General features: G+C 39.5%; 1 protein-coding gene across 1 annotated transcript in view; it reads left to right on the plus strand.

Moving 5' to 3' along the window:
• The window catches only part of LOC114647714 (uncharacterized), a 165,201-nt gene that overhangs the window by 120,366 nt on the left and 30,030 nt on the right, over window positions 1-14,805 (plus strand). The window contains exons 6-8 of the mRNA XM_051924291.1: window positions 1,758-1,904; window positions 4,053-4,220; window positions 9,107-9,283. Coding sequence (XP_051780251.1) covers window positions 1,758-1,904; window positions 4,053-4,220; window positions 9,107-9,283 — 492 coding nt within the window. The remainder of the gene's footprint in view (window positions 1-1,757; window positions 1,905-4,052; window positions 4,221-9,106; window positions 9,284-14,805) is intronic.

Here is a 14,805-nt window from a genome sequence, read left to right on the forward strand (position 1 = left end):
AATGACACATCAAAATGACGTGATCTATACACTCATTATCTAAGTGCAAAAATTTTTTATTAAATGGCAATAGTCCACCCCTACATTATCACCACCTCAAATCCAGAAAATTAGAATTGGGTATTCCAGACATATATGCAAATGATTAGAACCTCCTTATGGAGTATTAAGGGGATCCTCTCTTATTTAAACAACAACTATCAAGGGTCTGGTGTTCTCTTTCCTATTGATATGTTTGGTGTCATCAAGCCAAGATCAAAAGTGCTCTATAAGGCCCTCAGAAAGAAGGATGTGGATGCCTAGGAGTCTAACAAGGGGTTTGAAAAAATCACCAAATAATTTGAAATTAATCATTCCACTGTAAGGAAATTCATCTACAAGTGGCATTGATTTCAAATGACTGTTAATTTGTCCAGGACTGGCTATCTCATCAAATTGATCCCAAGTGCTCCAAAATCTAATTGTGGGGACGCAACAACATAACTGTGCACTTGTCTATTTATAACACTCTTTTCTGCAAGCGTTTGCTATAAAAAAAAAAACAAACACAAAAAAAAAATAAAATTCTATGGCTATTCACTAAATGTCCGAAGTAGAAGCAACCAGCATGCTGGGGATATCTGCTGCCATGTCTCAGTTACCTACCATAGTGCTGCCATTGTGAGAAATATATAAAGTTGCTGATGTTTTGAAACAACTTGATTTTTTTGCCAGATGAATATTTTGATGCTAATGACAGTGATCAAGATGATGATGTGAAAATTGTAGGTTCTGGCGATTCTTCATCATCAATTCCTCCATGTTATTCGTTGGGAACAACCCACCCTTGGAGCACCATTCCTCTCGCTCCCTTGCAGGCCACCAACCGCCCTTCTTCCCTTCCACTACGCTAGCTCGATCTTCCTATTCTTTCCATTATTTAGTTCTTTCTCTGTCTTTCTTAAGTACTAGGTTAGCCATTATGAATGTAGTGAGAAGTCAAGCAAAATGACATGTTTTATTGGCTAACTAAAAAGATTACAATATGCAAGCTTTTGAGGCAACTCCAGCCCCTTCTTCAGGCAAGATGTAAAGTTCCACTCTCTATGTTTCCCACTTACTATATTTCAGAATTGTATTTATTTATTGTAAAGATGTTTTTGCATCTTACAACTATTGGTGCCATAATTTTGGATACATGGTATACTTTTTTTACCAACTCTGTATATTCTGGTAGTGTAAGGTCTGCCCTTTAAAATGTTACACAGGCCAGGGGTTCCTTTGGAAACTTATTTGAAATCAGAACAAGCAGAGAAAAAGAATCCTGTTTTTGCTACTGTTTCAAAATAATAAAACTAGAACTATTACTTGTAGGTATTTCATAATTTTATTTCCCTGGGTGTTCCTCACATATTCACTGACACTTTTATAGTGTTTGGAAGTTTTTTCCAACACCTATGTATATAACGATATGATTCAAAGTACATTTTTTGGAAAAAAAATTACTGAGATTATTGAATTCTGCTTTATAATACTGTGTGTGTACAACATATTCATAAAGAATAATGTCTGACCTTTATTTTGAGGGGTGGAACATGAATATTGAGTGAAGTTCTAGCCAGTTAAATCAAACTAGCAGAAAATGGACATACATGAGGATTAGAAACACAATGGCCTTTCTGGTTTTGTAATTTATATCCTTATTTAATCAAAAAGCAGATAGCTATTCCGATGGATTAATTCTGTGCTTAACATTATCTTTCCATGTCTCTTGACAGGTGCTGCTGTCCCATCTTGTGCCTTTCCTTTTACTTACCAAAATAAAGAGTACAAGTTCTGTACCACCGCTAATTGGGTTGAAGGACGACCCTGGTGTTCTCTCAACACCCAGTATGATAACAAATGGACACACTGTCCGACCTCAGGTGAGAGCAGAGGGTCTCCATAATGTGTGCATTCATTTCTGAACTTGTTTGCATGATTCTTGTTTAGACATTTCACGTTAGTTTTACATGTTCCTCAGTCTCAACTATATTATAGTTTTTCCCACAATGGAATCCTTCGATCTTGTGTACTGTCACTCTCGTTAACCTTTCCGAGTTTGACTGTCTTCACTTGTAAGTGCTTTCTTTCTGCTGTCTTTACATGCAGTACAATCATTTGAAAAATATGGTTATGGTGTTATATAACAGGACACCCCTAACAATGATCCAGTAAAAAGCCTTTATGTTTCCTCTGAGGTTATATCTATAACGTTTTAGGGCTTGGTGATGACCACAGAATGAGGATGATGGCAGTTGATGTCTTACCTTTATAAAAATGAAATATATTACAAAATACACATAAAATACACAGAGAAATATTTCAATATAACATCACAGATATGTAAAATTAGAACATTAGAAAATTCGAACCATCCTGACAAGAACAGGCCATTCAGCCTATCCACTTAATCCTTCTAAAATAACATCAAGTCGAGTTTTGAAGGTTCTTAAAGTCCTGCTGTCTACCACACTACTTGGTAGCTTATTCCATGTGTCAGTGGTTCTCATGGAAGTTCAAATATATATTATAAAGATTATGTCTGAAATATAAGAAAACATATATTTCCCTTAATATATTGTAACAAACACATTTCCAAATATGCTGCGTATAAGACATGACTTTGTGGCTGAAGCTGTGTGCTAGTGTTTGGAAGGCTTCGAGTTCAAATCCCATTACTGCCAGAAAGGTTCCTATTCCACTGAACCATTGACCATATCTGACTCCACTATCCACTATCTACTAGAGCATGCTATTTTGTAACATATGACATGGGTGACATATTGATCTCCACCTCCTGAGAGGTCTAGGAGAGTAAGACTAAAAAGTTAGGCTTACCAAGATGGAAAGGACACAGAAACATCAGATTTCCAGTGAGAAGTTAAAAATGTCTTTGCAGCTATTGTACCTTGAAAAAAAAATGCCTCTGCTGAATGAAAGTTAAAAAGAGAGGGATGAGGGGTCCCGAAAAAGAAACATGTGAGGAAGGGAAGGCATATTAATGTGAAACAGAGTGAAGAAAAAAACAATATTTAAAAAGAAAAAAATACCTGTTTACAGTTTTAGTGCTAAATAAATAATATGGTCAATGTTAATAGGGGGCGGCATGGTGGCGCAGTGGGTAGCGCTGCTGCCTTGCAATTAGGAGACACTGGGTTCGCTTCCTGGGTCCTGTGTGGAGTTTGCATGTTCTCCCTGTGCCTGCGTGAGTTTCCTCCTGGTGCTCCAGTTTCCTCCCTCAGTCCAAAGACATGCAGGTTAGGTGCATTGGCAATCCTAAATTGTCCCTGGTATGTGCTTGGTGTGTGGGTGTGTGTGCCCAGCGGTGGGCTGGCGCCCTGCCTGGGGTTTGTTTCCTGCCTTGACCCTGTAGTTAGGATATAGCGGGTTGGATAATGGATGGATGGATATTAATAGGTTCATAGGGTTACTAGTTCTGCTACCCGTCGAAGATGGGTTGACATCTAAGTAATCAACATAGACCTCAGCAGTAACATTTACAATGAACATTTCTCTGTTATATACCATTTGGTATTGTATTCGTAAATGCAATGTTACTGATTGTAATGCATCATCTGTTGGAATGAGAAATGTAATGCACGTGTCTCTTTTTTGGCATGGAATTCGTAAAAGGAGTGTTAATGTTTGTGGTGTGTCAATTATTGGAATGACACATGCAATGCATTTTATTACTAAAAATGTTTGTGATGAGCCAACTTTTGGAATGACTGATACACAGTAACCGAACAGACACACAGACAGACTCTCAGACACTTATCCTAATATTAAGGTGGATTATTGTCACATATGCCAAGTACAGTGAAGTTCTGTCTTGCATGTGGTACTCAACGTGCAACATGTTGCCACTCAGTGACACCACGGTTTATGAGGACAAACCCTCTTGTCTTCATCATCTGAAACAAACAGGAGTGTTGAATTGTGTCAGTGGCATCCCCAAGATGTGAAATTATGCCAGTTTCTCTCTTGAAAGTTGCACACCAATGACTCTGCATTATGTCTTTTGATTTCAGGGGTTCAGACATTTTCCGGTAATGCAGAGAGACCCGACTGTGTGTTTCCCTTTATCTACAAGGGGGTAACCTACAACTCCTGCACCAATGTGGACAGCCATGAAGACTGGTGCTCCATAACTACTAACTATGATCAAGAGAAGCTCTGGGGTTACTGTGAAACTAAATGTAAGAAACCTTTGTAATTATTCATACACTTTGAAATGAAAATATCGAGAATATCAAGGAGGTCACCATCGCCACATACATAGCACAATGAGGTCATTTATGTGTGTGTGTGTTTTTTATTCAATTATTTTTACTTTTTTTTTTAAACTATCTTTTGGTACAAATTCATGCTTAATTGAAATTACTCAGATTTAATTTACATTTATTTGCTTAGCAGACACTTTGATCCAAAGTGGCTTAGAAAAGGTTTCAACATAATCAAGTAACATCAGTCTGGGGAATGTTTGGGAACAAGTGTGACAGGGCAAGATGGCAAAATTGATTGCCATAAGTGAAAAACCCAAAACAAATTATAAGCGAGTTACAATGCCCAGATTGACAAAACTAACAGCTAACTGATATTTGCCAAACAAGAGAATCTTCCAGGGCTTCTTGAACACATTGAGGGAGATAGAGTTTCAAATGGAGGTGAGCAGCTCATTCCACCAGTCAGGAGCTACACATGAAAAGAGTCTGGACTGAGATTTGATACCACACAGAGGTGGCATCACCACATACTATTCACCAACAGATCTGAATGGTCGAGAAGAATCATAGGACCTCACAAGTGTCTCCATATATTTAGGTGCAGATCCACTGACTACTCTGTGGCAAGCATCAAGGAATTGAACTTAATATGTGCCACTACAGGAAGCTGATGTAGTGGTCTGAATGGAGGAGTGACATGTGCCAACCTCTTCTGACTGAATACCATATGTGTTGCTATATTTTGAATCATCTGTAGTGGCTAGGTGAGACATGCCAGTGCTCCTGCCAGCAGAGAGATGCAGTAGTCCAGCCGTGAGAAGACCAGAGCCTGGACCATGAGATATGCTGCATACAGTGCATCCGGAAAGTATTCACAGCGCTTCATCACTTTTTCCACATTTTGTTATGTTACAGCCTTATTCCAAAATGGATTAAATTCATTTTTTTTCCTCAGAATTCTACACACAACACCCCATAATGACAACGTGGAAAAAGTTTACTTGAGGTTTTTGCAAATTTATTAAAAATAAAAAAATTGAGAAAGCACATGTACATAAGTATTCACAGCCTTTGCCATGAAGCTCAGCTGTTTCCCCTGATCATCCTTGAGATGTTTCTGCAACTTAATTGGAGTCCTCCTGTGGTAAATTCAGTTGACTGGACATGATTTGGAAAGGCACACACCTGTCTATATAAGGTCCCACAGTTGACAGTTCATGTCAGAGCACAAACCAATCATGAAGTCAAAGGAATTGTCTGTAGACCTCCGAGACAGGATTGTCTCGAGGCACAAATCTGGGGAAGGTTACAGAAAAATTTCTGCTGCTTTGAAGGTCCCAATGAGCACAGTGGCCTCCATCATCCGTAAGTGGAAGAGGTTCGAAACCACCAGGACTCTTCCTAGAGCTGGCCGGCCATCTAAACTGAGCGATCGGGGGAGAAGGGCCTTAGTCAGGGAGGTAACCAAGAACCCGATGGTCACTCTGTCAGAGCTCCAGAGGTCCTCTGTGGAGAGAGGAGAACCTTCCAGAAGGGCAACCATCTCTGCAGCAATCCACCAATCAGGCCTGTATTGTAGAGTGGCCAAACGGAAGCCAATGCTTAGTAAAAGGCACATGGCAGCCCGCCTGGAGTTTGCCAAAAGGCACCTGAAGGACTCTCAGACCACGAGAAAGAAAATTCTCTGGTCTGATGAGACAAAAATTGAACTCTCTGGTGTGAATGCCAGGCGTCACGTTTGGAGGAAACGAGGCACTGCTCATCACCAGGCCAATACCATCCCTACAGTGAAGCATGGTGGTGGCAGCATCATGCTGTGGGGATGTTTTTCTGCGGCAGGAACTGGGAGACTAGTCAGGATAAAGGGAAAGATGACTGCAGCAATGTACAGAGACATCCTGGATGAAAACCTGTTCCAGAGCGCTCTTGACCTCAGACTGGGGCAACGGTTCATCTTTCAGCAGGACAACGACCCTAAGCACACAGCCAAGATATCAAAGGAGTGGCTTCAGGACAACTCTGTGAATGTCCTTGAGTGGCCCAGCCAGAGCCCAGACTTGAATTTGATTGAACATCTCTGGAGAGATCTTAAAATGGCTGTGCACCGACGCTTCCCATCCAACCTGATGGAGCTTGAGAGGTGCTGCAAAGATGAATGGGCGAAACTGGCCAAGGATAGGTGTGCCAAGCTTGTGGCATCATATTCAAAAGACTTGAGGCTGGAATTGCTGCCAAAGGGGCATCGACAAAGTATTGAGCAAAGGCTGCGAATACTTATGGACATGGGATTTCTCAGTTTTTTTTATTTTTAATAAATTTGCAAAAACCTCAAGTAAACTTTTTTCATGTTGTCATTATGGAGTGTTGTGTGTAGAATTCTGAGGAAAAAAATGAATTTAATCCATTTTGGAATAAGGCTGTAACATAACAAAATGTGGAAAAAGTGATGAAGCGCTGTGAATACTTTCTGGATACACTGTATTTGTCAGATATGGTCTGATCTTATAGATTTACTTTGTACAATATCCACAAGACCAAGAGAACAGAGCAATATTATCCCTGAAGGACAGCTGATCATCAATCACCCCGAGGTTATGTACCTGCTTGGTAAAGGAGTTAATGATAATGAACCAAGCTGAACAGAGATGGAGTGCTGAATAGATGGACAAGCTGGAATAACAAGCAGATCCACCATTGCCAGGCAGAGCTGGATATGATGTTTCTTCATCCAGATTCTAATATCAGTGAGACATGCAGAAATTCTAGCTGATACTGTGTGGTCCTCTGGAGTGTGCAATAGGTAGAGTTGTGTATTATCAGCTTAGCACTGATAGGAGAAACCATAGGACTGAATGATAGGGCCTGGTGAAGAGGTGTATAGAGAGAAGAGGAAAGGGCCCAGCACCGATCCTTGGGGCACCCCTGTGCATGCCTGACCACTCTCTACGCCAGGACTCATGGTAGGATCTGCTAAAGAGATAGGACTCAAACCATAGCAGGATCTTGTGGTTGACTGTGTCAAAGGCAGGGGAGAGATCTACAGTAGCAGGATGAGAACAGATGATAGACTGGTAGCTCTAGCATGCTGTAACATACTGTATCAACAATGGTCAGTAGAAGCATACACGTGAAACGTTCCCTTTAGAATCCTGACTGATTAGGACTGAGCAATCTGTTCTGTAGAAGAAAAGAAGAGAACTGGTTAGGGACAGCACGTTCCAGAGTTTTGGATAGAAAGGAGAGGAGAGACACAGGTCTTACCTACATGAGATGGGTCAAAAGTCGGCTTCTTGAGGAGAGGAGTTACAAAGATCAGTTTAAACATTGTGTGAAAAGTGCCTGTGAAATAAATCAGCCACTTTACTGCAGCTTTGGAACTTTTGACCAGTATTAAGTAGATCTTTCTTATTGTGCGTTTATAAATGTTTTCTCAAATTTTCTTCATCAATTTTAAGTGACTACTTTTACAACAGTGCTTTCAGAAGGAATTCAGATCCTTTCAAAATCATTTTGCTATTTTGCTGTTTTGTGCTAAAATCATTTAAATTTATTTTTCCTTCATCAAACAACATCCAATACCCTTGAGGGGCATAGTGAAAACAGGATTTTTTTTAAATCTTCATCTTCTTTTTCTTCACTGTCTCACTCTTCATCTTTTCCCACATCTATGTTATATTAATCAATTTTCTTCATACTGTCCAGTCCTAGTTGTAGCCATTTGGGGATTTTCTGCCATTCTTCTTTACAGATCCTCTCAAGATCTGTCAGGTTGAGTGGGAATCATTGTTGGCCAGCTATTTTCAGGTCTCTCCAGAGATCTCTTCTAGCTCTATTTTGGTAACTCAAGGACATTCCCAGAGGTGTTCATGAGCCGCTTCTGTGTTATCCTTGCTTTGTTCTTAGGGTCATTGTTCTCTTGGAAGGTGTACCTTTGGCCTAGTCTGCAGCCCAGAGTGCTTTATGGCAGTTTTTCATTAAGGATATTGCTTTACTTTGCTCCGTTCTGCTTTCACTGAACCCTGTTTCATCTCCCTTCCCAGTATCTCTTATTGAAAAACAGCCACCTTCTTGCTGCATTGTTTGAATGGCTCCTTCAGAAATCACACTAATCTTGGTTTTTTCTGACCAAAGAATCTCATTTCTTTTAGGGGCCATTTGCAAACTCCATGTGGTCTTCCATGTGTCTTTTATTGAGATGAGCCTGCTATCTGGCCACTGCGCCATAAAGCCCAGATTGGTGGAGTGTTGCGGTGGTGGGTATCTTTCTGAAAGATTCTGTCGCTGATCTCCACAGATCTCCCTAGAGCTTTTCCAGACTGGCCATTGGGTTCATGGTCACCTCACCTACCATGGCTCTCTTCCAATAATTCCTCAGTTTGTACCATGCAGCCATTTCATGGAATTTTAATACATTTGCAGAAATTTCAAAAAACGACTTTGGGTATTGAGTGTTGCTTAATGTGAAGAAAAACATATTCAATGATTTTAGCACAATTTTGCAGCACAGCAAAATGTTTAAAAAGTGAAGGGAACTGCTGATTTCCTGAAATCACTGTAAGTGTTGGTAAATCCAAATGTCAAAAAAGAGAAATTGTCCTGTAAATATGCAGATTTTTTGAGTGTTTTCTTGCATTTGACATACTGTAGACTCCTAAGTGGACACATTCATCCCAACAGACACCCATCCAGGCTCCTGCAAAATGAAAGTCCACTCCAAACATAACTGTAATTCAGCAAAAATGTACAACAGTTGAGCAATGGAATTAATGAGCTACTTTAGAGCTGTTGGTTTTCTCCTTGTTTTGAGTTGTTCCTCACTAAATTCTGAAAGCCGCTCATTGTTTGATCTTTCTCTCCAGCTGAATTTAGGACAACAGGTGGGAATGCCAATGGTGCACCCTGTGTGTTTCCTTTCACCTACAAGGGAAAATCCTACAAACACTGCATTACCTATGATGAAAACCGTCAACTGCCATGGTGCTCCACCACAAGAAATTATGATGAAGATAAACTTTGGGGCTACTGCCCAACCTCAGGTAAGTGAAAAGTTTATGTTGTATGTGTGCTTATCTATCTATCTATCTATCTATCTATCTATCTATCTATCTATCTATCTATCTATCTATCTATCTATCTATCTATCTATCTATCTATCTATCTATCTATCTATCTATCTATCTATCTAAATGGGGTCACTGTTCCCCACATATGTCTCATTCATTTCATCTGTAGCAATTTACTGCCAAAAATATGTTAAAATAGTTAAAAGTAATTTAATTATGATCATTTATTTGCTTAAAATGTATAGGGTCGCTAGAAGCCCTAGAAGCAGTGAAGTGTCAGTTTTTACTCCTGCACATTTTAAGTGTTGTGTTTGCAAAAAAGGATTTGAACAGAATGCGCTTTTTTAGGATTTCTTTGTATCTTTATATGTTCATTGCATCTTTTTACTTTTTATGTAGGCATTTACGAGTTTAGAGAGGTAAGAAATAAGAAAAGAAATGCTTATCAACACAGTGAGCCATTGAAAGAGCCCTTGCCATTGATAGCAGATACTAGTTAGAGATAGACACATTGCAGAGTGACACTTCTGAATCAATCAGATCATAGAATGATCAGACAAGGAGCTGGAAAATAAACGTGGAGGTGGCAAGCAGCCTTGCAGAGTGAAACAGTATAAGTCATGTCACCTGAAACAGCTTCTTACAGAAGCAAAAGTGGACTAACACAATCCATAGAAGGAGTTATTACAGCCATGTTTTTATCACGTTGCTCATTATTTAGGCATTTATGAGTTTAGAGAGATAAGAGATAAATAAAGACTGTCATGGATGCTTATCAGCATAGGAAGCCTACGAATGAGTCAAAGTGAGACGCAGTGCAGAGTAACACTTCAGATGCCATCAGATCACGAATGTTGTGGGAAGGAAATTGTAGAGGGGCACAGCTCAGACGAGGAGGACATTGAAGGTGAAGGGGGCCAGCAGCTGCAGCAGCTACACAATGTGAAACAGCATAAGTCGCATCACCTGAAACAGCGTCTTACAGAAGCAAAAGTGGACATAAAAACAGAGAGGTGTCAGTACAGCTGTGTTTCTATTGTTTTGCCCATTATTTAAGTATTTATGAGTTTATAGAGTTAATCAGCATAGGAAGCCCTTTAAATATTCCCTGTTGTTAAGAGCAGATGATGAGTCAGAGAAAGACTTGACGAGATGCAACAGGGAGACAAATGATGAACAACAGAGTAAGGCCGAGCACAGTGACACTTCTGATGCCATCAAATCATGAATGTTCTTGGCAGGGAATTTTAGAGGGGCAAGAGATCAAATGAGAAGGAAAAGGTTAAAAGTGAAGGTACCGGAGCTGTAGTGAAACAGCACAAGCCACATCACTTGAGACAGCTTCTAACAGAAGCAAAAGTGGACAAAAAACACGAAAGATGTCAGTATGTTCAGTATCGCTGGACTGCAAAACAGCCAATCACTTCAGAATGTACCAGGAGCCACATTGCATTGATTACAAAAATGTAACTGTGGTCTATTGTTCAGGGTTAAGGTTTCAATAATGGTTTGGAACATTGAAGTTATCTGTAGCTTGATTTAAACAGAGGTGGGTAGAGTAGCCAAAAATTGTACTCAAGTAAGAGTAGCGTTACTTCAAAATAATATTACTCAAGTAGAAGTAAAAAGTAGTCATCCAAAAAATACTCAAGTAAGAGTTAAAAAGTATTTGGTGAAAAGAATACTCAAATACCGAGTAACTGTTTGATCATAATAAATGATTTATTTTTTAGAAATAAAAGACAGACAAAAATATCAAATAATGTGCAAATTCTGCTATTTCCAAAAAAAAAAAATATATGAGTACAAATAAATAACATCTTTACAATATAAAGATGCACAAATAACACAAAGTTCCAAATCTCAGTTTTTCACAGCAAAGCTTTTGAAGCTAATACCTACAGTAGGTAACATGTATGTTTGAACAGTGCAAAGTACTTACAGTGACAAGATATACTGTACACTGACAGTATAATACTGCATATTCTCTTGCCCTCCAAATAGCACAGCTGATAGAAAATAACATTAGAACAAGGCAGCTTGTGCACATACAAGAAGTCTCACTTTACCTTGACTGTCTGTGTTTGTGCATGTTTGGTTAAAACGTGCTTGTTCTTCACTCAGTGAAGTGATGGTTAAGCTTCAACAGGAGTTGGCTCTCATTTTTCATGTATTCTTTCTTTCCCTGTCCGCTATCTGTGAGGAGTTTGTACCACTATACCACCACCATAGACATACTGTATTTAGATAGACACTGCATTCACTGTGTTGCCCAGTCGACACAATACGTCAGAGCATCAGCCATATTGTGAGTGGCAAAAGTGCCATTTAAACTAATACAGGTAGACATGGAAACCGGGTTTTCTGATGAAAAAACAATAACGTTTAAAACAGTATCGTTTACATACAACAGATTTTGGCGAATCGGTTAAATGCAATTATTTATATCCATTTATACACTAATAATGTAGAGAAAAGCCAAGCAAAATGACACCTTTTATTGGCTAACTAAAAAGATTACAATATGCAAGCTTTCGAGGCAACTCAGGCCCCTTCTTCAGGCTGAGAAGGGGCCTGAGTTGCCTCGACAGCTTGCATATTGTAATCTTTTTAGTTAGCCAATGAAAGGTATTATTTTGCTTGGCTTTTCTCTACATTCATAATGGCTGACACGGTACAACACCCTAGTACTACAGATACACTAATAATGGAAATTATTAAATAATAATAATTATTATTATTAAATAATTTCTCCTATATAAGTAACATTCCTTGGACTGCCTTCTTCCATCTCTGAAACATTTCTAGACTTCGTCCTGTTCTTACGCAACACAGTACTGAAGTATTAGTTAATGCCCGAGTCACCTCACGTATAGATTACTGTAATGCTATTCTATCTGGCATCCCACAAAAATGTATCCATCGCTTACAACTTCTTCGTAATTCTGCTGCCAGGATAATAACCTGCTGTTCTAAATCCACTGAACATATTACAGTAATCCCTCCTCCATCGCGGGGGTTGCGTTCCAGAGCCACCCGCGAAATAGGAAAATCCGCGAAGTAGAAACCATATGTTTATATGGTTATTTTTATATTGTCATGCTTGGGTCACAGATTTGCGCAGAAACACAGGAGGTTGTAGAGAGGCAGGAACGTTATTCAAACACTGCAAACAAACATTTGTCTCTTTTTCAAAAGTTTAAACTGTGCTCCATGACAAGACAGAGATGACAGTTCTGTCTCACAATTAAAAGAATGCAAACATATCTTCCTTTTCAAAGGAGTGCAAAGCAAGCAGTCAAAAAAAAAATCAATAGGGCTTTTTGGCTTTTAAGTATGCGAAGCACCGCCGGTACAAAGCTGTTGAAGGCGGCAGCTCACACCCCCCTCTGTCAGGAGCAGGAAGAGAGAGAGAGAGAGAGAGAGAGATAGCGAGAGACAGATAAAAAAAATCAATACGTGCCCTTTGAGCTTTTAAGTATGCGAAGCTCCGTGCAGCCTGTCCTTCAGGAAGCAGCTGCACACAGCCCCCCCTGCTCACACCCCCCTACGTCAGCGCAAGAGAGAGAGAGAGAGAGAGAGAGAGAAAGTAAGCTGGATAGCTTCTCAGCCATCTGCCTATAGCGTCCCTTGTATGAAATCAACTGGGCAAACCAACTGAGGAAGCATGTACCAGAAATTAAAAGACCCATTGTCCTCAGAAATCCGCGAAGCAGCGAAAAATCCGCGATATATATTTAAATATGCTTACATATAAAATCCGCGATGGAGTGAAGCCGCGAAAGGCGAAGCGCGATATAGCGAGGGATCACTGTACACCTATTCTCTCTCAACTTCATTGGCTCCCTGTTAACTACCGATTACAATACTAAATACTGCTCTTAACATTTAAAGCTCTCCACAACCTTGCTTCTCCCTATCTTGCTCATCTCCTACAGACTTACACTACTCTCGCTCACTCAGATCCTCATCTGCAGCTCGACTTTCTGTACCACACGTCAGACTCTGTTCTATGGGAGCTCGAGCATCTCTCGTAGTGCTCCTCAACTCTGGAATTCTCTTCCCTCTCATATACGTCAGCTCGATTCAATAACACATTTTAAAACTGCCCTCAAAACTTATCTTTTAAAACTGGAATACCAATTGTGAATTTTGCACTGTTACTGTCAGTTATCTTTGTTTGTTTTCTAATTATCAATTTTTGATTTATCATTCTCTTGTTTAATTTTATTGTAAGGTGACCTTGAGTGCTAAGAAAAGCGCCTATTAAATAAAATGTATTATTATTATTATTATTATTAATTATTGAGACGAAAACTTGACCAATGTCTGAAAGTCAAAATAGTAAGACTGCAACTGACAGTCTGGTCTTTCTTTTAACAGTAAAATGATACACTCAATCACAAAAATAAACAATTTTATTATATACAAATTGGCTTAAAAATTACTGAAAACATTTCACTCATTCCTCTCTCTCTCTCAAACACATACACAATGTGGTTACTTAAATATTTACAGGATAGGATCTAAAATCCTTGAAACAGAACTGTCTTCCATAGCTTTTTCCGTGTATTGCCACTCTGTAATTTGAGAGTATTCATTCTGGCAATATGGTGCAGCCTTAGTTTGTGGAAGACAAACACACCTAAAGACATGAACATAAAACAATGGTTGTCAATTTCAAACTGTGTTTCTTCAATGTGCTCCTTGAGTAAAAACACATCATCTGAACCAATCTCAGCCCAAACAAACTGATTGTTCAAAAATACACTGACAGCTTGCCCTAATGTCGACTGTTGGATAACACGCTCAGCTACCTTGACCACCTTGACTGGATCCTCAGAAGGAATCATCAGACCTCCTTTGTTTTTTAATGTGAGCAAGTGGTAACTTTGATCATATGATGCTGGTACAGCATCTGTTACCAAACTAGCACAGCACACGTCACAGGACAGCTTTCTCAAAATCCCGTCTAAGGGCTACCTCCCACTGCTTCCTGGGGTGGATTTCTTTGTGAAACCTTCAAAGTTTGAGAAATGTTAACAGCTAACAACAATCTACATAGTTACTGACTAAATACGTTTAGCCAAAATGTTGTTTGGAGGCTCACTTGAGCACATAAATGCATAGCTTTGCTAGCTTAGTCTAGCATAGCTAAAGTTAAGATTATAAAATTAACTTTTAGATTCTCTAATAATAATATAACCAAAACAATTGTTCAGCCTTACCTATGACATGTAATTTCCCGGGATCTGGTTTGGAGCATACAGTGGTTTGTACAATCCCAAGCAGCACATGCGTGAGGCATCTTTATCCATTACTTCACTCCACAGCAGTGCCACTTGCAATATGGTGGCGACGTTGACGTACGATGCTGTTGGTCATGCGGCATCTAGTAATTCTATGTCAATGGCCAACAAAGTTTGTGTGTGGTCATGTAACTGCATGGCTACGTCTGATTTGTGAAATGGAGCCATGTGATTATTGTTGCTACA

This window comes from Erpetoichthys calabaricus, chromosome 3, assembly GCF_900747795.2.
Source record: "Erpetoichthys calabaricus chromosome 3, fErpCal1.3, whole genome shotgun sequence".
In the NCBI taxonomy this organism is placed as follows: domain Eukaryota; kingdom Metazoa; phylum Chordata; class Cladistia; order Polypteriformes; family Polypteridae; genus Erpetoichthys; species Erpetoichthys calabaricus.